Raw genomic sequence first — 27,790 nt, 5'->3', positions numbered from 1 at the left:
TCCGCAAATACTGAGATTGTGCTGGATATCCCCTCCTCTAGATCATTTATGAATAAATTAAACAGGATTGGTCCCAGGACAGATCCTTGGGGGGCCCCACTTTCCACACCCGCCCAATCCGAGTACTCCCTGTATATCACCACCCTCTGGACTCTCCCCTGGAGCCAGTTCTCTATCCAGGTACTCACCCTATGGTCCATACCTACGTACCTTAGTTTGTACATTAAGCGTTTGTGGGGAACTGTCTCAAATGCCTTTGCAAAGTCCAGGTACACCACATCCACAGGCCTTCCTTTATCTAGATGGCTGCTCACTTCATCGTAGAAGGTAATAGATTGGTGTGGCAAGAACGATTTTTCATGAATCCATGCTGATTACTACTAATAATACCGTTTTCATTACTAAAGTCTTGTATATAGTCCCTTAACATCCCCTCCAAAATCTTGCAGACTACTGATGTTAGGCTGACCGGCCTATAGTTACCCGGGATATATCTCGGCCCTTTTTTTAAATATTGGAACCACGTTGGCTTTTTTCCAATCAGCTGGCACCATACCCATCTGTAGACTATCTGTAAAGATCAAGAATAATGGTCTGGTTAGCACCAGTTCTCAGAGGCATGGGCACTGGGAGGAAAAAGGGTCCCATCAGTTGCAAAAAAAACAATGTAAATGCCTATGGAGATTTTTAAGTACCGTACTTTGTCGCCATTCTGCGGGTGTATGCCAATTTAAAGCATGACATATTAGGTATCTATTTACTCAGCATAACTTCATCTTTCATATTATACAAAAAAAATTGAGGTTTAGGGTTAACGTGTTTTTTTAATGAATTAAAGTTTATTTTTCCCCCCAAAAATTGCGTTTTCAAAACTGCTGCGCAAATACCATGACATAAAAAATTCAAACTATCCTCATTTTTTTCTCTAGGGTCTCTGCTAAAAAAAATGTATAATGTTTGGAGGGTTTTAAGTTGTTTTCTAGCAAGAAATACTGATACTGTTCGGAAGAAGATCAAGGGAGAACACCCTGAAGGCCAGTCCTGAAAAGTTACCTGTTAGAGCAAATAACCAAAACATCACGGGCTACAATCATCGTAATTACGCTAAGTACAAAAATCCCAATATGGTCCACAATGTGGTGACCTGACTTCTCTCAGATGGAATGCACAGACAGGAAGTGATGTAGTTACAGACAGGAAGTGATGTAGTTACAGACAGGAAGTGATGTCAGGTATACATAGAATGTTCCAGAGTGAGCGGTGAGTCGGGAGGAATTGGAGAGGAGACGTAGCTGGAAGTGGCAGCAGAGGAGGTAATAAGATCTTATTTTATATTTGTAATCTTTAGTTACCTAAAGAAAATGTCCTCCTTCCTTTTTGCTGCTGGGGGAACAGAAACAGAGGAACGCATAACACTGAGGATCTGTTTCTGCTCCCCTGGTGAAAAAATAAAAGCATGAACGCACAGCGCACTTCCCAACAGCAAAACTTTCTCCAGCTCTACTGCAGCGCCCCCACCAGACAGATCCGAGGTATCCACAATTTATCTGGGTGAGAAGCAGAGCTCATAGTGACTTGGACACTCCTGTCAAGAAACATTCAGCAGAACGCCCCCCAACTAACATTAATCCCGTCCTCTGCCTGAACACCAACTGGGCCCCCAGATCTATATATGCTGGATGACCGGGAACCCCACCGTGTCTGTGCCACCTATACTCTGCATGTATCAGAAGACACTAGACACGGCTACCTGCCCCATCTAACACTGCTGTCCCCCACCCCTCACCCCCATCCAACACCGCTGTCCCCACTCCTCACCCCCATCCAACACCGCTGTCCCCACTCCTCACCCCCATCTAACACTGCTGTAGCCCACCCCTCAACCCCATCCAACACCGCTGTCCCCACTCCTCACCCCAATCCAACACCGCTGTCCCCAGTCCTCACCCCCCAGCTAACACTGCTGTCCCCCACTCCTCACCCCACCTAACACTGCTATCCCCACTCCTTACCCCCCACCTAACACTGCTGTCCCCACTCCTCACCCCCCATCTAACACTGCTGTCCCCCACTCCTCACCCCAGTCTAACACTGCTGTCCCCACTCCTCACCCCCATCTAGCACTGCTGTCCCCACTCCTCACCCCCATCTAACACTGCTGTCCCCCATTCCTTACTCCCAATCTAACCCTGTTGTTCCCCTCTCTTCACCCCCCATCTAACACCGCTATCCCCCATTCCTCACCCCCCATCTAACACCGTTATCCACCATTCCTCACCCCCCCCCATGTACCACTGCTATCCTCCAATCCTCACCCCTCATCTAACACTGTTATTCACCTCTCTTCACTCCCCTTCCCACACTGCTCACCTATATTCCACAACCCCCATGGACACTGTTGTCCCCCACTCCCGTTTCCTTATTTAACATTGTAGATCTCCACTCCTCAAACCCCATATTTGACACTTCTGTCCCCCACTCTTCACCCAGACCCAATGCTGCCACCTTGCTTTCTCTCGCTTGTCACATGACATCACTCTTATCTCTATTAAAGCGTAACTCCACTTTTGTTGAGAAAAAAAAACATTCCCCTCTGGGTGATCTCTATACCTTGCAGGGGTTTTAACAAACTTTATTGCAGATTTCTACCTTTTGTTATTCTGAAGAAATCATCGTTTGCTCCCTGTGCCTCTGAGTGGGTGAAATGGGAGTGGTTTCATAATTATCTGTCAGCTGTGGCAGCTGCAGGGCTCTAATGAGGAAAGCTGCTGGGCCTGCATCCCTTTCGACGTGTTTTTATTGGGAGTAGTACAAAAAATAAAGGAACAGAACGCACACCGCCCTAGTGTAACACCATTTATTTGAAGTTAATAGAAGCCATAAAAACAGGTACTCACAAACAGATAGGAAGTCATGCATGGAAATAAATATCCCCCGATGATATTTACAGGGCCCTCTCCTCCTAGCCTCGGCGGCTCAGCTGCTCGTCCTGCACTGATCAGTGAGTATCGTACGGCTAAGCCAACCACCTCAGATTACTCAAGGAGACTCGATGTGGTGAGCCTGCGCACGGTCCAGCCGCCGCCGCACACCCTCCAAGAGCCGGATGCTGTAGCTGCTCAGAGAAACTGACAATGCGGTTAAGCAGAGGGAGACTCCCCGATCGGGACCCAGAGCATGACTTGCATGGGGTTGCTAAGGACAACGTTTCGGAGGAGTAGCCTCCTTCTTCAGATCTCAACCTGAGGCAGTTGGCTTAGCCGTACGATACTCACTGATCAGTGCAGGACGAACAGCTGAGCCGCCGAGGCTAGGAGGAGAGAGCCCTGTAATCATCATCGGGGGGTATTTATTTCCATGCATGACTTCCTATCTGTTTGTGAGTACCTGTTTTTATGGCTTCTATTAACTTCAAATAAATGGTGTTACACTAGGGCGGTGTGCGCTCTGTTCCTTTATTTTTTGTACAGCTTCTTTGCCTCATATCCCATGGAGAGTTAGGAGAGCTGCCACGCTTCATTCATGTGTTTCACCACAGGCCATATTACAAGATTCCCCAGCATGAGAATCAATCTCCAGGATCTGCGCAGGGACTGGTAATGTGTGTTTCCTATTGGGAGTATCTCTCCAAAAATTCCATTTTTGTTGCAGGGGATGCCAGAAATCTGACTTGTATCTTAGGCAGACTTCTGGGAAAATCAGCGAGCCAATCACACAGGCAGGAAATAATGTTTCTGGGGGTGTGGTCAGTATACATTCTGTGTATAGAGCAGCTCCAGGTAGCCATATTGCATTTTCTAGAAAATTACAAAATCTGCAGATTAAAAAGGAAAGGTAAGTTTTAATAACATTCAATTACAATATGATTTGTGTCGCAATTGTATACGCTGTATTGTTTTTTTTCTTTATTTGCTGATTTTTATTCCCCACGAAAGTGGAGTTACCCTTTAATAAAACACAGACCTGACCAGAGAGGTGAGGAGGATTCTGGGAGGTCACATGACATCACTCTTATCTCTATTAATAAAGCACAGAACTGACCGGAGAGGTGAGGAGGATTCTGGGAGGTCAAATGTCGTCACTTTTTTGTTTTTATTTAAATAAAAATTTTACATTTTATTAATTTTCAAAAACAGAAAATACAAATACATTTCTATAATCTTACTAAAACCCTTACCCAGAAACCCTTCTCCCCAGATCCCTCCCACTTCCCATTCCACTCGGTAATACTCATCTAGTCGTCTATTTTACCACCTCCCTTTCGTCTTATTCTACCCATATTCCACCCTCATACTATAATCCGTCCAGATTTCTAAATATTTACTCGTCTTCTTGAACTCTGCTCACTTAACCTACTTGTTTGAGAAACTCTCCGTCTGGTCTTCCTGTCTGCTTCCCATGTATTCCATATTGTATATTCAACTCTTTTATACCAATCTCTAATTGTAAGACTTTTTACGTTTTAGCCAATTTTTTGGAATTGCCCCCTTTGTTGCGTTCAATAAGTTGGGACTATCGTGCTTTTATACTGTTTTTTTTATTTACCAGTTTTGTAAAATAAGCAAACCTACGGGTCATTAGTAATATTTATACCTGCAATTTCCTCAATGTATTGTTGAACCTCCTGCCTTATCTCTATTAATAAAACACAGACCTGACCGAAGAGGTGAGGAGGATTCTGGAAGGTCACATGACATCGCTCTTATCTCTATTAATAAAACACAGATCTGGCCGGTGAGGTGCGGAGGATTCCCAGAAGATTCTTAGAAGGACACAAGGATTTCTACAAGGACGTCATGATGGAGAATCAGCCGCCCCTCATATCACCGGGTAAGAGAGGAGACTTTATTGTAAAGGAGAAATCAGTACGGAGGGTCCACCTAGATCCCCCATCATCTGATAAACACATAGAAACAATGTATTCAGTCAGTGTGTGTGTTTCCTACAGATGGATCCAGTATTGGGAACCCACCAGAGAGATGTCCCCGTCCTCTGTATTCCCGGGATTCCACACAAGTTAACATTAAAGAAGAGATAAAAGAGGAGGATGATGAGGATTTTGTAGTGGAGGAGGCAGAGTTTCCAAATGGTCACAGAAAGCAGTACCAGGACACCATGGTGGAGTCATCCAGTTACAGAAATCCACCAGAGAGATGTCCCCGTCCTCCGTATTCCCAGGATTCCACACAGGAAGATCACACCATCCCTCACCATCATCAGGTAGATGAGAATGTAGGAAAATTATCCCAAGCCCTAAGAGATATCATTCTTCTATTATTATTTTTTTGTATTTAATATTATTTCTGGCATTTTGTTGGTTTAGGATGAAGATCTGATAAATGTACAAATTGGGGTTATAAAGGAAAAGACGTATGTGAGGGGTGATCAGCATTTTACAGAGGAGGTTGGGATGATGGACGCAGTTAAAGAGGAAGAAACTTCTCCAGATATCAGCTCGGGTAATTATGCAAGAATGGGTTAAAGCTTACTTAGTGATGTTCGGTTGGGTGGTATCATTGATCTGGTTAGTTGTCATAGTTTGGTGTTGTGATTGCACCCAGTTCCACCACCAATCTCTTTTAAACTTCAAAATCCTCGACCGACATATATGACTCCTGAAAAATTCCTATTTTTTTTTCTTTTAATGCCTTGTCACATATCCATTCCTCAATATAACATCCTATCCCAAACAAATCAGGTGGAAATACTGTACACCATATGAAAGGTCCTTCTTCATTCCTTAATATAACATTATGTGCCCAACAAATGACAAGAAGATACTGTACACTAGGGCTGCGCATCTTCACTTACCTCACGATTCGATGCGATTACGATTATAAGGGTCACGATTCGATACGATTCGATTCCGCGATGCATCACGATTACTGCCCAATGCCCATGCCCAGCCCACTGCCCAATGGTTTCCAAAACTTTATAAAAAAAAAAACAAACAAACAATCAAGCAGTCACAAATAAAAGAATCCTTTTTATTTTCATTTGCTTAAGGACACTTTCCTGGACCCTCATGGCCTGCAAGCCCTGCATACTTTAGTGCACTTGCACTGCAAACATATAGGAAGGTCTGAAAATGCAAACAGCATAGCAGAGACAGACAACAACACTAGTATTTTACTAGAAGTAACAGTAAAATGAGTAAAAAACTGAAGTAGTGCAGTTTACTGCTTCATAAAAGAAAATATGAATATAAGCCAGGCCTACCACCATTTAAAGTACAACTAAAGGCAAAACGTTTTTGATTTTGGATAAAGTTTTGCCTATAGTTGTACTTTAAAGCCAAGATAGAAGAAGCCAGCCAGCCAAGCTAATATTCTTGTGAAAATGGTCATCATAAATTCCAGGTGTGCCATAACCTGTCCTCTACAAAACAGAGCACTTCCTGACTAGTAGCAAACATCAAGGGTGAACCTGGCAAAAGTGCACTGCTGCATAACTTCCATGTTCACCGTGATGTTTGTTTCCCTCTGCAACTGCCAGTCAACTCAAGTGAGTTGATGGCTGCTAGAGGGGAGTTACAAATATAAGCTTTAAGCTTATCAATTCACTTATGTCACTTTTATGTCACTTACTTTACAGAAAACGTTACCTGTCCTGCAGACAGTCTCTGTCTCTACCACGATTAAACCCAACTGAAGCCAAGCCAAAGCCACCATTAGAGGAAGGAAAACCCTTGACCCTTGAGTAAATCATCAACTGAAGCTTAAACCTTGAGTGAATCTTCATGGGATCACAAAAAAACACAACAGTCTGCATCAGAATCATGAGAACTGAAGAAAGGTTTGGCATTGGCACACTGGTACAACTCAAGGCATATAGGTTAGGTCAGGTTTGTGTTTATTTGTGATCCAGTAAAGATTTAATCAAGGTTTTACGCTTCAATGTATGATTGATTTAATTAAGGATGTCCTTTCCTGTACCGTGGCTGGCTGGCTTGCCTTCAGTTGTCTAGATACACTTTTACCTTTAGTATTTGTTTGGTTGAGGGAACCCCCTACACTTGCTATTGCTACAGAGTACAACATACACCAGCAGACAGACATGCGTTGCAATAAATTCCAGGTGTGTGTGTGTGTGCCATAACCTGTCCTCTACAAAACAGAGCACTTCCTGACTAGTAGCAAACATCAAGGGTGAACCTGGCAATAGTGCACTGCTGCATAACTTCCATGTTCACCGTGATGTTTGTTTCCCCCTGCAACTGCCAGTCAACTCAAGTGAAGTGAGTTGATGGCTGCTAGAGGGGAGTTATATAAATATAAGCTTAAGCTTAAATATCAATTCACTTATGTGAATGGACCATTTTTGAAAACAAGCCATTCTCCATCTCTCCAGTGCCAGAAAAGCTGTAAAAAATATAAAATGTTCCAGGTTCACTGCGATTGTGTTTGCCCCTGCCATTGCCAGTCAACTAAACACAGTGTGTGTGTGTGTGTGTCGTGACTCGTGACAACTCAAAAGCTTATACGCAGCCTCAGCATCAACTCAACACACACACACACTGTGTGTGTGTGTGTGTTGAGTTAATGCTAGAGCTACGTTATAAGCTCTTGAGTTGTCACGACAGTCAGTCACGTTACAGAAAGAAAACTTTACCTGCACTGCACTGAGCAGCACTCTACCACGTCGATTACATCTGTTACTGAAGCCAAGCTAGCCAACAAGCCACCATTAGAGGAAGGAAAATCCTTGAGAGAATAAATTGTAAACTGAAGCTTAACCTTGAGGAAATCCTATGGGGGTCACATTCACAAACTCACAAATATAGTATATTACACAAGAATAAAAAAACAAGTTATTTCTCTCAATGATTTTCCTTCCTATAATGCTGCACCGTGGCTGGCTTGGTGTCAGTCAGTTGTCTAGAAGAAAATACACTTTAATATTATTTATTTGGTTGAGGGTTAAATGAACCCCTGCCTACTTGCCTACAATGCCTATTGCTTAGACACTTTTAGTGTGAAGCAACCGAACGGATTATGGATTGGAAATGGACACATTGGACAGGACAATCTTCAAAAACAAACCATCAGTGCTATAAAGCTATAAAACAAGACTGGTGGTGTGACTGACTGGTGACTGGCGGCAGATTGAATTAGTAATTACTAATTCATTAAAAACATGAATTAGTAATTATTTCAGTGCTTAGCATTTGGGGACATGTAGGTTTTTCTGTAAGAACACTAGATGATCCACATGCTCAGGTTTCAGACTGCTTCTTTTCGCTGTTATAACATCTCCTGCAGTAGAGAAAACCAGCTCTGCAGATACACTTGTACCTGGGATACACAAGTATTGCTTTGACAGCTGAGAGAGGAGGGGGAATATGACCTCATGCTCACGCCACCATTTCAAAGGGTCCTCAGTGAGAGGCAGAGGTGGGGCTTTACAATATTTTTCCATTTCGTCTTCTGCCTTGGCATAGGGGGTCTTAGGTTCTATTGCACCATCAGTGAAAGACTGCCCCAGCAAAGTCATGAGCAGCGATGTTGTGGCCTTTTTTTGGGAGGAGAATGGCTGTCCTCAATGGGTGTTGTTTCTTCTTCCACAGTTGCTTTTTCCCTAGGCACTTCATCCACATTTGTCCTTCTATTAGATGTAATCTGTGTGTTTGAACAAAAGATAATAGTATAAGAAGAGCTAAACTGACTAAGAGTGTGATTCATTGATGAGGTGTGGGAAACTGCATGGTAATCCATACCATACAGTTCCACTTCCCACACCGCATCAGTGAATCAGGGCATGTTATTACACAACACAATGTAGCTGAGCTTCTAGCTGTCTGGCAGGAAACATGATGAAATTCTAATTACCTCCAAAGATGCAGCCTCCTCAGTCACTCCTCTGTATATCTCCGATCTCTCCTCCTCTGTGAGAATAAAAGGCAGTCCTTTAAAGCGAGGATCCAGTGCAGAGGCTGTATGAAGGATCTTCTTCTCTGCCTCACTGCTGTACCTCTTCAGGAGATCTGTTTTGATGGCATTCTTGATCTCATGGGTCATGGGTGTGTCTCCCATGGTGTCTGTCATGCTCTGGAGCAGTTGTGCATTTAGAGGGGCAATGAGAGACACTGTTGGGTTGCGCTCTTCTGACATCAGCAAGGTTGCATCCTTCATTGGCTTTAATGCACTCACAGCGTCCTCTGCATTTGACACATCTGTTTCATTGAGAGTGCAGAGATCAGAATCTCCTTTTCTGACTTCTGGAGACAGCAAGGTGGCACAAACTGCAGGTTGTTGTTCTAAGAACCTCTCGACCATGTCATATGCGCTGTTCCATCTTGTTGGCACATCAGTTATTAGCTTATGATTCTTCAGGCCCAGACATTTCTGTTTCTCTTTTAGACAGTGGCTTGCTCTACTGCTGCGATGGAAGAATGTGTATATTCGTCGCACTCTGGCGAGAAGCCTGGAGAGCGTGGCCCCTTTCAGTGCCCGCTGACATGCAAGATTGAGTGTATGGGCAAAACATTTAACATGAGGAAATTTACCAACTTGAGCTGCAACTATCATGTTTGTCGCGTTGTCGGTCACAAGCACTACAGATTTATCAGACAGCTGCCCTTCTTCCACGACATGAGACAGTAGCTCTGCCAGATGAGCACCTGTGTGAGACTCATAAATGGCTCTTGTTTGCAACACATGTGACAAGACCTGCCAGTCCTTAGTAACGTAATGTGCTGTTATTGTAACATAGGACTCCGTTGTGACTGAAGTCCATGAATCACACGTTATTGCGACTCGACTGGCTTGGTTCATTGACGCAAGTACCTGAGCTTTGGTGTCGTGGTAGAGTGCAGGTATAACGTTTTCTGTAAAGTGACTGCGTGATGGGATCTTATAACGTGGCTCTAGCATCTTCAAAAGGTAGCGAAACTCGGCGTTGTCCACAACTGAGTAAGGCCGTAGGTCCTTGGCGATGAAAGCTGCCACAGCTTTGGTTAGTTTCTTCCCTTTTTCTGAGTTGGGCGGATAAGTTGACAGTATGGCATCAATTCTTGGCTGATCTGGGTCTAGCAGTCTTTCCTTGGCAGTGGTGGCACTGCTGGTGGCGACAGGTGTTACTAACTCAGAGTGAAAACGGCTAACATGGATTCTCAAGTTCGTAGTATTCCCTAGGTATTTAATTTTTGTGTGACAGGCTTTGCATACGGCGTGTGTCTTGTCCAACTCACGCTTCCCTGTGTGTTCGTAAAATCCGAAATGTGCCCAGATGTTTGCTCTTAAAACGCTAGGTGCATTTTTTATCTCTCGATCTTTTTCTCCTTCTGCCATTACCATACTACCACGTATGTGATGGAGACGGATGACGTAAGTTGTCAAACTCTGTCAGTGTTAAAAAAATACCACTCGTAAACTAAGCCGCAACAAGTCAAGCAAGCAACATCTTTCATAAAATATGACTGTCTGTCTGTCTGTCAGACTCCCTCTGTCTGCATGCACTGAGCCAGAGCCACTGAGACCCCCCCTTACCCCACAGCTGCCTGCCTGTGACAGTGACAGTGACACTGACAGAGACCCCCCTCCCCCCACAGCTGAGCTGACAGCCTGACACTGACAGAGACCTGGATGTCCCACACCTTCCCCACCCCACAGCACTGACAAACACTGAGTGAGTCCCCCCCTTGCCCAGACCCCCACAGCTCACACTGACAGAGACCCCCAGGCCCCCACTGACACTCAGAGCCCCCCTGGCTGCCAGCCTGCCACAACAGAAAAGTACTCCCGGGCCCTGACCGACCGTCCCCTGTCCCCCCCATCATAGACATCCCCCAGAGATACAGACTTGAGACCCCCATGAATGATTATAGTATACAATTATTTGTTCGGACTACATACCTGCTGTGTGACTGTGTGGGTTGTTGTTGTGCACTGCATTGCAGAGGAGGACAGGTGCTCTGCTGCTCTCTGGGCTCAGTGGCGGGCGGCTGGCGTCACTGGCAGTGGTGTGGCGGCTGGGCCTGGGACGGCTACGGTGCGGCGGGCGGCGCTGGCTGGCTGTGATGGGGACGCACTTGGGGCTCCTGTGTGTGGAGTCTGTGGACTGGCTTGGCTTCTGGCTTGGCTGGCTGGCTGGCTTCTTGGCTGCAAAGCCGCAGGTGGGACGCCGATACACGCAGGGGATGTTCTTGCTGCGCCTCGGCCCGGGTCAAAGAGACGGAAGAGGAGGGGCGGAGCCTTTTTATTAAGCTCCTGCACTAATCCACCAATCAGCTGCGATCTTGTGACTTTTTCTCCCTTGCGCGATAGGGCGTGGCCGCGGCTGATGACGTCATTTCCTAATCGATTATGTCGGCAACCCGCATCGATGCAGAATCGCGAAGGGTCGAATCGCGATGCATCGATCTTTCTATTATATTCCGCAGCCCTACTGTACACTAGGGATAGACTGATATGGTTTTTTCAGGGCCGATACCAATATTTTCACAAGGTATCGGTATCGGCCGATATGGGCCGGTATTTTGTATATTTAAAGACAATTTTTGACACAAATCTGGTACTGAACATGTTAATTTTTGTTCAGTGCTTAATGGCTGGCTTGCTGGCACCCTGTGGTGGGTGGGTGGCTGGCTGGCTGGCACCCTGTGGTGGGTGGCTGACTGGCTGGCACCTTGTGGTGGGTGTGTGTCTGGCACATGGGCTGTGGGTGGCTGGCTGGTACAGGGCCTGTGGGTGGCTGGCTGGTACAGGGCCTATGGGTGGCTGGCTGTCTGGCACCCTATCTGTGGGTGGCTGGCTGTCTGGCACCCTGTGGTGGGTGGCTGGCTGTCTGGCACCCTGTGGTGGGTGGGTGGCTGGCACAGGGGCTGTAGGTGGCTGGCTGGTACAGGGACTGTGGGTGGTTGGCTGGCTGGTACAGTGCCTGTGGTTGGCTGGTACAGGGCCTGTGGGTGGCTGACTGGCTGGTATAGGGCCTGTGGGTGGCTGGCTGGCTGACTGGTACAGTGCCTGTGGCTGGCTGACTGGTACAGTGCCTGTGGCTTGCTGGCTGGTACAGGGCCTATGGATGTGGGTGGCTGGCTGGCACTGGGCTGCTGCGGATGGGTGTATGGCTGTGATACACTCCCACGAGACTAGTCCTGACTCCAGACAAGGCTGTCCAAGGCGAGGGAGGTGGCCTAAGAAGGCAAAATGACGTCACAAAAATATCAGCAATATCGGCCAGTTCCGGGGCCGATACCGATATATCGGGGAAAGTGCATATCGGCCACGTCGATAATCGGTCTATCCCTACTGTACACCACATAAAAGGTCCATCTCCTTTCCTCAATATAACGTCATGTTCCAAACCATAACATTGTCATCATTTCAATAGCATTATTACTTAGTGATGTTTGGTTGGGTAAGGTTGTATGATTGATCCATGTCAGATCTCTTCTAAACTTTGAAATGCTCGACCAACATACACTGCTCCAAAGAATGAAAGGAACACTTTGAAAACACCTCAGATCTCAATGGGAAAAATATCATGCTGGATATCTATACTGGTATGGACTGGGTAATGTGTTAGGATCTATACTGGTATAGACTGGGTAATGTGTTAGGATCTATACTGGTATGTACTGGGTAATGTGTTGGGATCTATACTGGTATGGACTGGGTAATGCGTTAGGATCTATACTGGTATGGACTGGGTAATGTGTTAGGATCTATACTGGTATGGACTTGGTAATGTGTTAGGATCTATACTGGTATGGACTGGGTAATGTGTTGGGATCTATACTGGTATGGACTGGGTAATGTGTTAGGAAGGATAGGATGCCACATAGTTTGATGGAAATGAAAATGATCACCCTACAGAGGGCTGAACTTAAACACACCCCGAAAATCAAAGTGAAAAAATGATGCGAGTCCATTTTGGTGAAATGTCATTCCAGGACCTCAGAATGGTCCTCTGGACCAGGGCATCACTGAGCTCCTGAACAGACTGAGGTACAACCTGGCGGCATTGGATGGACTGAAACAGAATGTCCCAGAGGTGTTCTATTGGATTCAGGTCAGGCGAGTGTGGGGGCCATTCAATGGTATCAATTCTGGAGCTGCCAATTCTGGTGTTCAATGGCAAATGCCAATCCAGCTCCACAGTGCCGGGCAGTGAGCACAGGGACCACTAGAGGACGTCAGGCCCTCAGGCCACCCTCATGAAGTCTGTTTCTGATTGTTTGGTCAGAGACATTCACACCAGTGTCCTGCTGGAGGTCATTTTGTAGGGCTCTGGCAGGGCTCATCCTGGTCCTCCCTGCACAAAGGAACAGATACCGGTCCTGCTGATGGGTTAAGGACCTTCTACGGCCCTGTCCAGCTGAAACTGATTAACAACCCCCTCTGCTAGTTGACTGAGCAGATGAATATCCCAGGAGTTTCCCTGACTTGATGCTATACTCTGATTATAAAGTGTTGAGCAGTGTATATGAGTGTGGAAAACTCTTGGTAATTTTTCTTGTCTTCTGACAGACGGACTCTGTGGTGGGAATAGAAGGACATCGGAGGAAGATGTGACTACAGAAGATAATGACATGGCATCTTCTCCAGAAGTAAATCCCGTTCCTCATAATATACATGACAGACCTCACCATTGGAGGAGATCATTGGAATCTCCTGATACTTCACATAGTCCTCTAATATCTGACAGTGCCGATGGGTGCGGGAAACCATCCCATCTCAGGAAATCTTCTTTATACTATACAGGAGAGAATTCATTCTCATGTTCAGAGTGCGGGAAATGTTTTAAAAAGAAAAAAAACCTTCTTAGCCATCAGAGAATACACACAGGGGAGCGTCCCTTTTCATGTTCACAATGCGGAAAATGTTTTAGTAGAAAAGAAAACCTTCTTCATCACCAGATAAGTCACACAGGGGAGCGTCCCTTTTCATGTTCAGATTGCGGAAAATGTTTTAGTCGAAAAGGAATCCTTCTTAGCCATCAGAGAATACACACAGGTGACCTTCCCTATTCATGTTCAGAGTGTGGGAAATGTTTTAAATACAAAGAAAACCTTCTTCGCCACCAGAAAATACACACAGGTGAGATTCCATTTTCATGTTCAGAGTGCGGGAAATGTTTTAGTAGAAAAGAAAACCTTCTTCAGCACCAGAGAATTCACACAGGGGAGCGTCCCTATTCATGCTCAGAGTGCGGGAAATGTTTTAGTCGCAAACCACACCTTCTTCTGCACCAGAGAATTCACACAGGGGAGCGTCCCTTTTCATGTTCAGAGTGCGGAAAAAGTTTTAGTCAAAAAGGAAGCCTTCTTAGCCATCAGAGAATACACACGGGTGAGCTTCCCTATTCATGTTCAGAGTGCGGGAAATGTTTTAATGATAAAGTTAATCTACTTAGCCATCAGAGAATACACACAAATGAGCTTCCCTATTCATGTTCAGAGTGCGGGAAATGTTTTAAAAATAAAAGAAACCTACTTAGCCATCAGAGAATTCACACAGGTGAGCTTCCCTATTTATGTTCAGAGTGCGGGAAATGTTTTAATTATAAAGGAAACCTACTTATCCATCAGAGAATACACACAGGGGAGCTTCCCTATTCATGTTCAGAGTGCGGGAAATGTTTTAATGAGAAAGGAAACCTTCTTAGCCATCAGAGAATACACACAGGTGAGCTTCCCTATTCATGTTCAGAGTGCGGGAAATGTTTTAATCATAAAGGAAGCCTTCTTAGCCATCAGAGAATACACACAGGTGAGATTCCCTATTCATGTTCAGAGTGCGGGAAATGTTTTAATGAGAAAGGAAGCCTTCTTAGGCATCAGAGAGTACACACAGGTGAGCGTCCCTATTCATGTTCACAGTGCGGGAAATGTTTTAGTCAAAAAGGAAACCTTCTTAAGCATCAGAAAATACACACAGGTGAGCTTCCTTGTTAATATTCAGAGTGAGGGAAATGTTTTAATAATAAAGGAAGCCTTCCCAGCCATCAGAGAATACACACAGGTGAGCGTCCCTATTCATGTTCACAGTGCGGGAAATGTTTTGCACTTAAATGCTTACTTTTTAGACACCAGAAAGTTCATATAGGAGAACATCTCTAATCTTGTGCAGAGTGCGGGAATTGTTTTACTAAGAAAGAACACCTACTTATACACAGGTGAGCGCCCTTTTTAATGTTACGAGTGCGGGAAATGTTTTCCAAACAAAGATTTATTTCTTAGAAACCAGAAAGTTCATACGGGCGAGCGTCCTGTTTCATGTTCAGAGTGTGGGAAATGTTTCACTCCTTATGTACGTTTCAAACAGCAAAGAATTCACACTTATATTAGAGGCTCCGTTTTCATGTTCAGAGTGCGGGAAAGTGTAAAAATAAAGGAAATGTAATGAAACATCAGAGTACACTCCCTGCTGGTACTACGGGAAATGGACGCTGGATTGTAACGGGTGTAACTCTTTAGTCCATAAACAAATGTGAAACCACCACAGTCCACTCGGGGTTGGTTTACACCCGCATCGCCCTCTGACCCGCTGTGGGGTTGGCAGGAAATCATGACAATACATGAGCTTGATTTATTGAAGTAGCCGGCTTTTTATTGGTCCAACCAATGTATGATTATTAATACATTTGACACATTTGTTAATTCTATTATAAAAGATTTAAGCTTTATTTTATTCATATCATTACTGTGTGGTAATCGCTTATTCTGATCTTGTCCAATAAAAACGCTTCGTACAATATTCTGTGCCGAGTCTTCTTTTTTACCAATGATTAGATGATCGGTGATTGGAATGTGATCAGTTCATAGAGAGTCATCCATTGGGGTTTTATTAGTGAGATGGAGAGTGGAGAAGGCACCACATTGACAGCCATTGGAGGCCCTTTCTAAAGCCCTAAACCTTTTGGCAACCTGTCTATGACATTAGTCTTCCAAACTCTATCTCACTGAGCTAAGGCCAGAAGAGTTCCAGGAGTTCTACTCTGTCCACAGTTCCCAAACCAAAAGGAGACATCCACCACATCTTCAATCTTAAGGCCCTAAATGTCCTCCGCATGTAATCCACCAGGTCATAGCCTCTCTCTTTATCAGGGAGAATTTTTTCTTTGACTGCCCCACATACATGTACTGCGGTAGGGCGGCCGTTCTGCGCAAAACCACGTACCTGTCCGTCATCTGCTTTTCTGGGTCTGGGGCGTGCCCAGCTCCCGATGGACACAGCAGGAGCCAATCAGCGGATCCAGCGGACAGGGTGTCCATCGGTACCCAGTATTCGTTCCTGAGAGAGGTGGAACAGTTGTCTGCCAATGTAAACAAGGCAGATCGCCGTTCTGTTAGTAGGGAAGATGGAGATCCTGTGTTTCTGCTAATGGAGGAAGGAGATACTGGCGCACAGAGATTATATATATGTAGCGCGCCCCCCACAGGGGCTGGTGAGTATGTTCGTTTACTCCACACTCCCTTGACCCTGAGGCACCTCCAACCCGTTTCACACTATGGGTTCTGACATGGTAGTTCAGAGAAACAACAATGACACTTGAATAACAATATATCAGTTTACTGACTTAAGAAGGAAATGAACAGATATAGTTTCAACACAACAGGAGATATGAGTGTAAAGAACCAAAGTGAGATTCTGAATCCTAAAGTCCTAGAATCACTGAGTGGCCCAATCTCATACACCAATAAAGTCAGCTACAACTAGATATAACAATATCCAACTTAAGAAGTATATGAATATAATAATGATTCAATTCCTCTTATAAATGTGTGAGAGTGACAAATCAGATGTTTGTCTCTATATTAACTGTGGATAAAACAGTTGGATCTGACTAACTCAGCTGCATGGATATACTGTATCTCAAGAGAATCCATATCAATCTTAAATATAACCTGAAAGAGTACACTCTATCACCTATAGGGGTCCCCTTTCCTATGAATTAAATGAGTCTCTTCCTGGGTATGGCCTTGCTAATCTTCGCCAGCAGTAGGAGCTCTAATCATTCCGTGAATGATATTTGTAATCCAAAGGGAAAAAGGGGTATTTGTAACCCAGGCTCTGTCTACAATGAAGTCAAAATAAACCACTGTATGTGTACAGATGAGGCCTCCCGGTTCCCCAAGCACTATGAGGGGTGTCCCATGGCAACCGCTCCACTACATTAAAGTCCTCTCTGTGTCTCTGCTGCGTCACAGGCCCTTTCACTATGTCCGTGAGCTGCTGTGCTCACTACAATTCGGTATCTCTCACCCAATCCTCTGACAGTCCTCCGCACCAGGCTGGTCACCTCTCTGTAACATCTGCCACCTCTCCAAGGTGTCTCCGCTCTCGATCAGTCACTCCTCTGTGACATCCGCACTAGGCCACGGCCTCTACTCGCTCTGCTCTCCACGGCGGTTCTCCGGCACATCCACACTGCACACGGTCCCCAAGGCAAGAGAGCGAACATCCGACTCCGCCCCTTATTTATAGACTCTCCCATAATTCCCCACGGAACCTGCAGCTCCCTGGGAGGATAGTTCCATCCGGCCCACTTTGCACAGTCTTCATCTTCCACTAGACTATATATTCCACAATCCAACACGCCACTCTTCAGGAGAACCTCAAAATAAGCAACAAACTTAAAGGAACAGTATATCAGCCTTAACTATGCTGGTAGCGATTTCTTTACTTGGCTACATCCTCCCCTAACTTGAATGTCTTTGGTCCCCAAAGATGATGGGACTCCTAAGTTGGAGACTCCATTGAGATATAAAGAACCTCAGAATTAAAACTAACAGCAGTTTTGTGTGGAACTAATAGCAGCTGAAAACTGGTCAATAAATGCACCTTCGAACAGCTGACTATACAAATTACTAGAAAGGTCTGAGTCACTCTCACAATAGGCCAACAAGAAATCAGTGGCCAACCTAATAGTGTCAGCGGGTGGAATAAGATCATCTTCCTTGGGAATCCCAACAGAAGAGGCAGTTACTTGTGTGGGGCGTTGGGGCATTACAATTTGGTCTTCATAACTCTCTCCTAGGGTATCATACGTCAGTCTCTTTGGCGGGTGTATTTCCCTTCGTAGCCTTAATGAACCATCTCTGGGTTCAGATTCACTTTCCAACCCTTGAGAGCTACAACTAGGTTGAGATTCCTCACACTCCTCAGAAAGGCCCATTGACTCCTCTGTGTCTTGTGCAATTGAACTCCTGTCTTCCTCCTGAACCCTGCACGTGGCATCCTCCTGAACCCTGCGCGTGGCATCCTCCTGAACCCTGCATGTGGCATCCTCCTGAACCCTGCACGTGGCATCCTCCTTCACCCTGTGCATAGTATCTTCCAGTATGTAGAATCCTCATGCACCCTGCACGTAGCACCAGCATACAGGGGCACACTGACAGCCAGCATACAGGGGGCACACTGACCACCAGCATACAGGGGCACACTGACCGCCAGCATACAGGGGGCACACTGACCACCAGCATACAGGGGCACACTGACCTCCAGCATACAGGGGGCACACTGGCCACCAGCATACAGGGGCACACTGACCACCAGCATACAGGGGGCACACTGACCACCAGCATACAGGGGTACACTGACCACCAGCATACAGGGGGCACACTGACCACCAGCATACAGGGGGCACACTGAACACCAGCATAAAGGGGCACACTGACCACCAGCATAAAGGGGTACACTGACCGCCAGCATACAGGGGGCACACTGACCACCAGCATACAGGGAGCACACTGACCACCAGCATACAGGAGGCACATTGATCACCAGTATACAGTACAGGGGCACACTGATCACTAGCATACAGGGGGCACACTGACCTCCAGCATACAGGGGCACACTGACCTCCAGCATACAGGGGGAACACTGACCTCCAGCATACAGGGGCACACTGACCTCAAGCATACAGTGGCACACTGACCACCAGCATACAGGGGGAACACTGACCTCCAGCATACAGGGGGTACAGTGACCACCATCATACAGGGGCACACTGACCACCAGCATACAGGGGCACACTGACCACCAGCATACAGGGGCACACTGACCACCAGCATACAGGGGGCACACTGACTGCCAGCATACAGGGGCACACTGACCACCAGCATACAGGGGGTACACTGACCTCCAGCATACAGGGGGCACACTGACCACCAGCATACAGGGGGCACACTGACCACCAATATGCAGGGCCACTGGTTACCTGTCCACAGGGGACATAACAAATCAAGTAAAACAACTACTAAAAAAAATCCCAAAAGCAATAAGAGAATCTTGTTAGCCGGTTCCCTCATCTAACGTGCAACAATAAAAAACAAAAATGCAGCACTGCCCTACACTTCATCTATAAAATTCTACAAATGGACTTATAATGGTAAAACCTATAAATGAATATCCTGTGCAAATCAACCAATGTATTACAATATAGTAGTGATGGTGTCACCCTCTCTGCAAAAGGTAAGAAAAATCGCAGAGCTGCAATGTGCAAATAGTGGTGACCCCCCCCCCCCATATATAATCACAATAAATAGTACAATTAATGTGCATATTTTACATTTTATTATGATTATATATCAGGTGTTTCACCACTATTTGGACATTGCAGCTCTGCAGTATTTCTTACCTTTTGCAGAGAGGGTGACACCATCACTCCTGCCCGGATTGGATTTGAATTTAGCTACCCCACCCCCCCCCCCACCCCTCCAAGTTTTTCCTCTATCTTATCTTCCTAACATTTGGTAGCCCTATCCCAAAAATTCTAAAAAGTATCTTTATCTTTTTTTTTCTCATGGATGAAATGTGAGAAATAACATATATATCATACAATCATTCCATAAACACATCCCACATACACCGCATAGATCATTTCAAGGAAATATGCTCATAAAATAGTTTACCATTTGCCCAAAAAAAAAATGTCCCCGGTTTTCATTTTAAAAATCTGGTCACCTTACAATATGGTCCACAAGGTGGTGACCTGACTTCTCTCTGATGGAACGCACAGACAGGAAGAGATATGAGGTATAGACAGGAAGTCATGTAAGATACTGACAGGAAGTGATGTGAGATACTGACAGGAAGTGATGTAGGTCCACAGAGGAAGTGATGTCAGCTATAAATAGGAATTTCAGAGGCGAGGCCAAAGGAAGTAGAGAGGAGACGTAGCTGGAAGTGGCAGCAGAGGAGGTAATAAGATATTATTTTCTATATATAATCTTTAATTACAAAAAGAAAATGTTCTCCTTCCGTGTTTATGTCGGGGGAGCAGAAGCAGAGGAACGCATAACACTGAGAATCAGATTACAGTCCCCTGGCGAAATTACATAAGTAGGATGAGCAGCAAAACTTTCTCAAGCTTTCCTAGCGCCTTCACCAGGCAGAGCCGAGGTACTCATAATCTATCTGGGGAAGAGGCAGAGCTCGGGGTGACCCCGACACTCACCTCTAGAAATATTCAGCAGCTTTCCTCCCTCGTCACTACTAACATTAATCCCATCCTCTGCCCCAACACTAACTGGGCCCCCACTCCTCACCCCCCATCTAACACCGCTATCCCCCATTCCTCACCCCCATCTAACACCGCTGTCCACCATTCCTCACCCCCATCTATCACCCCTGTTCCCTACTTCTCATTCCTCATCCAACACTGTTGTTCCCCTCTCCTCACCCCCTTTCCCACACTGCTCACCTATATTCCACTACCCCCACTGACACTGTTGCCCCCCACTCCTCATTCCCTTATTCAACATTGCAGATCTCCACTCCTCACACCCCATATTTGACGCTTCTGTCCCCCACTCTTCACCCAGACCCAATGCTGAACCTTGCTTTCTCTCGCGTCTCTCATGATATCGCTCTTATCTCTATTAATAAAGAACAGACCTGACCGGAGAGGTGAGGAGGATTCTGGGAGGTCACATGACATCACTCTTATTTCTATTAGTAAAACACAGACCTGACCAGAGAGGTGAGGAGAATTCTCAGAAGATTCTTAGAAGGACACAAGGATCTCTACAAGGACGTCATGATGGAGAATCAGCCGCCCCTCACATCACCAGGTAAGAGGAGACTTTATTGTAAAGGATAGAGCAGTACGGAGGGTCCACCTAGATCCCCCATCATCTGATAAACACATAGAAACAATGTATTCAGTCAGTGTGTGTGTTTCCTACAGATGGATCCAGTAATGGGAACCCACCAGAGAGATGTCCCCCTCCTCTGTATTCCTGGGATTCCACACAGGAAGGTCACACCATCCCTCACCATCATCAGGTAGGTGAAGATGGATGTCGAGATCGTAAAAGTGATCTGACTGTATGAAAATATATTCCACTTTTCGGTATAAGGTTATTTGTGCTCATATTTTAAAGAAACCATTCCCTGCTATTTTGTTTGTTTAGAATGAAAATCTGATAGATATAAAAGATGAGGTTAAAGAGGAAGAAGATACGTATGTGAGGGGGGATCAGCAGTTCAGGGAAGAGGTTGGGATGATGGACAAAGTTAAAGAGGAGGAATCTTCTCCAGACATCAGCACAGGTGAGTGATGGCCACTAAATATAAAAACTGTTTGGGTATATGGATTGATGTTTGAGGATCTGTAGATCCACTTCTACAAAGACATCATGATGGAGAATCAGCCGCCCCTCACATCACCGGGTAAGAGGAGACTTTATTGTAAAGGAGAGAGCAGTACGGAGGCTCCACCTAGATCCCCCATCATCTGATAAACACATAGAAACAATGTATTCAGTCAGTGTGTGTGTTTCCTACAGATGGATCCAGTAATGGGAACCCACCAGAGAGATGTCCCCGTCCTCTGTATTCCCGGGATTCCACACAGGAAGGTCACACCATCCCCCACCATCATCAGGTAGCTGACTGACCATTATTGGTGGTTCTGATTTATACACAGTATATTTGTTACAAGAAATGTTTTATTATTTATTTAGAGTGGAAATCTTGGGGATGATAATATTGATGTTAAAAAAGAGTATAAAGAGGAGGATGAGGAGTATGGAGTGATGGAGGAGTTTTCAGAAGGACACAAGGATATGATGGAGCCACCTAATACCAGGAACCCACCAGAGAGATGTCCCAGTCCTCTGTATTCCCGGGATTCCACACAGGAAGATCACACCATCCCTCACTGTTACAAGGTTGGTGAGACAGAGATTATAAAACACAGACTCATGGAGACAATGTGTGTATTTTAATGCGATGTCACAATAATAAATCTTATATTTTACAGATGATATTCTTTCATTTTCTTGATTTAGAGTGGAGATCCAATCGATATAGAATTTGAGGTTAAATCCGAAGAAGAAGAGAGGTATGTGAGGGATGATCAGCAGTCTATGGAGGAGGATGGAATAACGGGGACATTTATAGAGGAGGACACTCCTACAGAGATCAGCACAGGTGGGTCATTAACACTAAATACATTCCTCCACCCATACTGCTCACTGATTGGTCCAGAGTAGGGCGGGAACTGTGTGATATCAGCCTGTAATACCCTGGTCACTTTCCTGAGCTGTGTTCCCCATCCTGTATTCCTGTATTTCTCTCGGATAATCTTCCTTCTCTGTGCTGCAGACACAATTTATGTCTCTAGACTGGATTTATGGAGATTCTGGGGTTCGGCTGGCAAATAAAATGTGCATGATATAGGCACCTAGGTTATGAGTTTTGGGTCTTCTGCCCCATGCCTGAGTCTAATGTCTTGTTCCAAACAAACGAGGAGGAGATACTGTACACCATATGAAAGATCCATCTCCAATCCTCAATATAACGTAATTTTCCCAACAATTGAGGAGAAGATAAAGTACACCATATGAAAGGTCCATCGCCATTCCTCAATATAATACCATGTTCCCAACAAATGAGGAGATACTGTACAACATATGAAAGGTCCATCTCCAATCCTTAATATAACATCATATTCCAAACAATAAAATTGTCATCATTTCGATAGCATTATTACTTAGTGATGTTTGGTTGGGTAAGGTTGTATCATTGATCCATGTCAGATATCTTTTTTTTTTTTTCAATTCTTTTATTTATATAAAAGACAACTTCCAGGCATAATAAACAGTAACATTCCTTATAGAACATATGCTGAGACAGTGTATTACAACATTGAAGACAAATAATTTATACATTTGAGATCTACATCAGTAGTAGAATAAGAGGTGTTCTACAATTCCTCTAATGGGAGGAGTTATGCAGGACTAGAAAGTACCCGGAGTTGTCTGTTCCAGTTTCGCATAACGTATAGAAGAAGAAGGAAGGAGTAAAGTGAATAAGTAGTGGAAAGAGAGAGGGAAGTAAAAGAAACCTAGAGAAAGGCAGCAGAGGATAAGTAGGTGGGATGAGGGGGGAAGGGGTAAGGAGGTGTGGAAAGGGGGGGAGGTGTAGGAAGGTTAGCATTGGTAAAGCTATGGCCCTACATCAGCAATACGTTCCACCAATATTTTAGAGCTCCCCCAAACTCAACATGAGGTCTCTTTAGTAGTGCCTCCCTCAATTAAAGAGCAGCCTTCATCAGAGAGGACAAATATATTCCATTGACCCCAGGTTTTGGTATATCGTTCGTTCCACCTAGTCGTTTAGGAAGTAAGAGTAGTCTCCTACATAGCCTAGGTCGCTTATGTGCCCAGATAAAATCCACTAGTAGGGTGTCATCTTGTTTAAAGTATTGTGAAGAGATGAATATCGGAAGTGCTTGAAAGAGGTATAGGAACTTAGGGAGTATGCATATTTTAACCACTTACCGCATACTAACGTAGGGCTACGTCAGTAAACTTTGCGGTAGTGTACCGGGATGATGCCTCTAGCTAGAGGCACCATCCCGGTACCGTGGTTTAGAGCCGACGGTTGGCTTTCCGTCGGTACCGACCGATGCGGCTCGGGAGCCGCTCGATCGGTACCCGGGGGGGGCGGGAGGGGACGTCCCCCCCCCTCCCGCCACCTTCCGTGGCTTTGCTCGGGGCTCCCGTCCCACCGGGAGCCCCGAGCACCCAGCCGGCACGTCCGCCGGCTGGATGGAGTCCCGATGAATGCCGGAAATGGCATCGATCGGGTCTCCGATGACATAACCCGGAGGCGGCGTCCATGACGTCACGTCCGGGTTACTGTGCTGCAAAAGGCGGCAAATTTGAAAAACGGCTGTATGCAAAAACGCCGTTTTCGGCGTTTTGCATACAGGGAAGTGTAGTGGAGGGGTTTGGGGTCTTTTAGACCCTCGATCCCTCCATAAAGTGTACCTGTCACACATATTGCTGTCACAAGGGATGTTTACATTGCTTGTGACAGCAATAAAAGTGATCAGATTTTTTTTTTTTTTAAAACTTTAATAAAGTTAAAAAAATAAATAAAATAAATGGGGGAAAAAAAAAAAAAAAAAAATTTAGCCGCCCCCGTCACCGTTAGCTCGCGCACAAATAAACGTATACGGAAGTCGAGCCGCAAATGAAATCGCTGTTCAAACCACACATGTGAGGTATCGCCGCGATCGCCAGAGCGTGAGCAATAATTTAAAAAAAAGAGCTACACTCTAACTCAAAACTGGTAACCGTTAAATAAATTTAAAGTGTCGCAGATTGAGATCTCTATTGACCGTAGTTTGTCGTGATCCCACGGGGGGGGGCGCAATTTTAAACCGTGACATGTTGGGTATCTATTTACTCGGCATGACATGTTCTTTCACAATATACAAAAAAAATGGGCTAACTTTACTGTTAAGTATTTTTTAAAATTAGTGAAATGTGATTTTTCAAAAATTTTCCAAAAAAATGGCGCTTTAAAGACCGCTGCGCAAATACCGCGTGATAAAAAATATTACAATGACCGACATTTTATTCTCCAGAGTCTTTGCTAAAAAAATATATATAATGTTTGGGGGTTCTATGTAGTTTTCTAGGAAAAAATACTGGTTTTAACGCGTGAACAAAAAGTGTCCGAAATAGGGCTGGGGCTTAAGTGGTTAATAACGTTGCATCTTCCAAACCATGAATGGAGGCCAGAATTCAATTTATCTTATAGAATGTGGACTTTGTTTAGGAGGGGGAGATAGTTGAGCGTGAAGATGGGTGAAAATTTGGGTGGTATGAGAGTGCCCAGGTATTTCAGTGCTGAGTTCATCCATTTTAGCCTAAAAATCAATCACAGATGGTGGAGGAGGGGGTTTGATAAGCCTACTCCCATAGCTTCAGATTTAGTAAAGTTGATATTTAGATTGGACAGAGTGCCATATACCTCAAACTCGTGAAGAAGATTCGGTAGCGAAATTATGGGATTTATGAGGGAAAATAACATTTCGTCTGGATACGCTGATATTTTCTGCTAGGTCATGCCTGAGATATCCGGGTGGAGGCGTATTCTACATAAAAAGGTTTCTAGTGATAATGCGAAGAGTAAGGGTGACAGGGGGCACCCCTGTCTTGTCCCACTCGTAATAGTGAAGTAGTCCGATAAGATACCGTTCACCTTAACCTGGGCGACAGGGGCAGAATAGATCTGGGAGATCCAATTTAGCATGGTGTTGCCCTAAGTAGTAGGGGGCAGGGGGGGGGGGGTATGAAGAGAATGGAGATAAAGAGGAGAGGCAAAGATGGTATGAGAGAGGAAGGAAGGAAAGTCAGGCAAGCAAAGAATATGAGAGAGGGAAAGAGAAGGGGGCAATCCCACAGAGAGAGGCCTCAATTTACTAAGAGATGGCAAAAAAAAATGCTAAGACGCTCACCAGCAAGGAGCCGGATGAATGAGCGTGTGCCTATGTGGGGTTGTGGTTGGAAAGAGCCAAGGGACGGGCCCCCGATTTCCCTCCCCCCCCCCCCCCCCAGCCCGGCAGACTTCTTGAATAAATGAAGAATTGTATATAAGGTGTAGCACTGCCCCCTAGAGGACTGCTGAATTTTCACACTTCAAGGATTCCCTTGGGTTACCCATAGCAACTGCTTGCAGAATGTGCAGAAATCTTAACACTTTATGTTCTTGGCTCAGTCAATGATCAGTCTAGGGGTAGTTACATAGTTACATAGTAGGTGAGGTTGAATAAAGACAATAGTCCATCCAGTTCAACCTGTGTATGTGTGTGTGGCTGTAATCATCTCACATAGCCCTTAATGTCCTGATCCTGGAGATGTAAGTCTAAGAGACTTTTGAAAGCCACCATACTACCCGCAGAAACCACCTCTTGTGGTAGAGAATTCCACAATCTTGTAGCACTAACAGTAAAGAGCCCCCCACGTTGCCTGAGGTTAAAACGCTTCTCATCTAATTTGTATGCCCTCGAGTCCTCATGCAATCCCTTCGAATGAACAGCTTTTTTTCTAAGCTGAGATCCCCATTGAGATATTTATAAATTGCAATAAAAAGAAAAGAGAAGGCGCCTGGCCCTTTAAATAAAAGATTGTTGAACCTGCTGCCCTTTTAATTGTAATAAAACAATAAATAGGTATATATCATAGGTAAAAAGGCGCTGGTAATCTTAATATATCACGTGTTATAAAAATTAATAGGTGATTTAAAGTGTAATATATGTGATTAAAAATTGCTACAAATATATATATGATCTACTATTGGTGCAATTAGCAAAGAAAAGTGCATACCAGTGCAATTTCAATTCAGAAGTGTTTGTGCTTCTCAAAGTAAATTAATCCACAAAGGTGTGGATCAGTGAACCAATAAATAGATATATAAAGAATTCCATACAAAAATCACATAAGAATATATAAAAATATAAATATATAAATGTGCTCCAAGTAGTGTTTAAAAATCCAGGCAATAGCATGCAATCAAAATTGTGCTTGGTGGATTCTTATTAATCCCTTCACAGTGCTCCAGGTGCTGGGATGTGACAACCGTCAATTAAGAAGTGCTTGTGCTTCTCAAAGTAAATTAATCCACAAAGGTGTGGATCAGTGAACCAATAAATAAATATATAAAGAATTCCATACAAAAATCACATAAGGATATATAAAAAAATCACATAAGAATATATAAAAAAGTATAAATATATAAATGTGCTCCAAGTAGTGTTTAAAAGTCCAAGCAATAGCATGCAATCAAAATTGTGCTTGGTGAATTCTTATTAATCCATTCACAGTGCTCCAGGTGCTGGGATGTGACAACCGTGGCCTCTTACCAGCTAGCAGCAGGTCACAAGGACCCCCAACGCCTGTGATCCCTTTATTGGGTGGATCAGACCTCTCCTCGATTGCTTGGATCTCTGGCTCCTATATTACTCGAGTTGGACCATGTAGTCCCCCCATACACATAAAGATATAGAAGAACAAATAGCCTCCAATAGTGAAATACTGTTTTATTCTCCAAAAAACATACACTATAAGGTGACAATTAGCCTCTTACTATTTGTTGTGCCCTCCTGGCACTGGGCAATTCGGCAGTACAAAATCGTTTTTTTGGGTCTTAGGAAGATATTCTCCGGGGATCTGCAGCACCCTGTATCTCCTTTCCCCCTTTCTTTGTATTGCAGCGGTGGATGTGTATCCCAGCCTCTGTTCCGAATGCCTCTGTGTGTTACTTCCGGGTTAGCATTGACCACAATGCATTTCGCTTAACGAGCGTCCTCAGACGCTCACCAGCAAGGAGCCGGATGAATGAGCGTGTGCCTATGTGGGGTTGTGGTTGGAAAGAGCCAAGGGACGGGCCCCCGATTTCCCTCCCCCCCCCCCCCCCCAGCCCGGCAGACTTCTTGAATAAATGAAGAATTGTATATAAGGTGTAGCACTGCCCCCTAGAGGACTGCTGAATTTTCACACTTCAAGGATTCCCTTGGGTTACCCATAGCAACTGCTTGCAGAATG

At 44.9% G+C, this 27,790-nt stretch overlaps 4 protein-coding genes across 4 annotated transcripts in view; 2 read left to right on the top strand and 2 right to left on the bottom strand.

The window, feature by feature from the left end:
• Nucleotides 1-15,061, top strand: part of LOC309549881 (uncharacterized protein) — a gene marked incomplete at both ends in the record, with an annotated part of 31,990 nt that extends 16,929 nt beyond the window's left edge. Inside the window, 3 exon segments of the mRNA XM_082250375.1 lie at nt 13,704-14,893; nt 14,897-14,905; nt 14,909-15,061. Of these exon segments, the coding sequence (XP_082106501.1) occupies nt 13,704-14,893; nt 14,897-14,905; nt 14,909-15,061 (1,352 nt within the window).
• Nucleotides 1-27,790, bottom strand: part of LOC309550684 (uncharacterized protein) — a 1,024,308-nt gene that overhangs the window by 297,635 nt on the left and 698,883 nt on the right. The window lies entirely within an intron of this gene.
• The window catches only part of LOC309550736 (uncharacterized protein), an 851,482-nt gene that overhangs the window by 441,701 nt on the left and 381,991 nt on the right, over nt 1-27,790 (top strand). The window contains exon 5 of the mRNA XM_082251073.1: nt 21,136-21,237. Within this exon, the coding sequence (XP_082107199.1) occupies nt 21,136-21,237 (102 nt within the window). The remainder of the gene's footprint in view (nt 1-21,135; nt 21,238-27,790) is intronic.
• Nucleotides 1-27,790, bottom strand: part of LOC309550715 (uncharacterized protein) — a 523,380-nt gene that overhangs the window by 131,637 nt on the left and 363,953 nt on the right. The window lies entirely within an intron of this gene.

The sequence above is a fragment of the Pelophylax lessonae genome, assembly GCF_965119305.1.
Source record: "Pelophylax lessonae genome assembly, chromosome: 3".
Lineage (NCBI taxonomy): Eukaryota > Metazoa > Chordata > Amphibia > Anura > Ranidae > Pelophylax > Pelophylax lessonae.
Note: the sequence above shows the minus strand (reverse complement) of the source record. Positions and strands in the feature narration are given on the sequence as shown.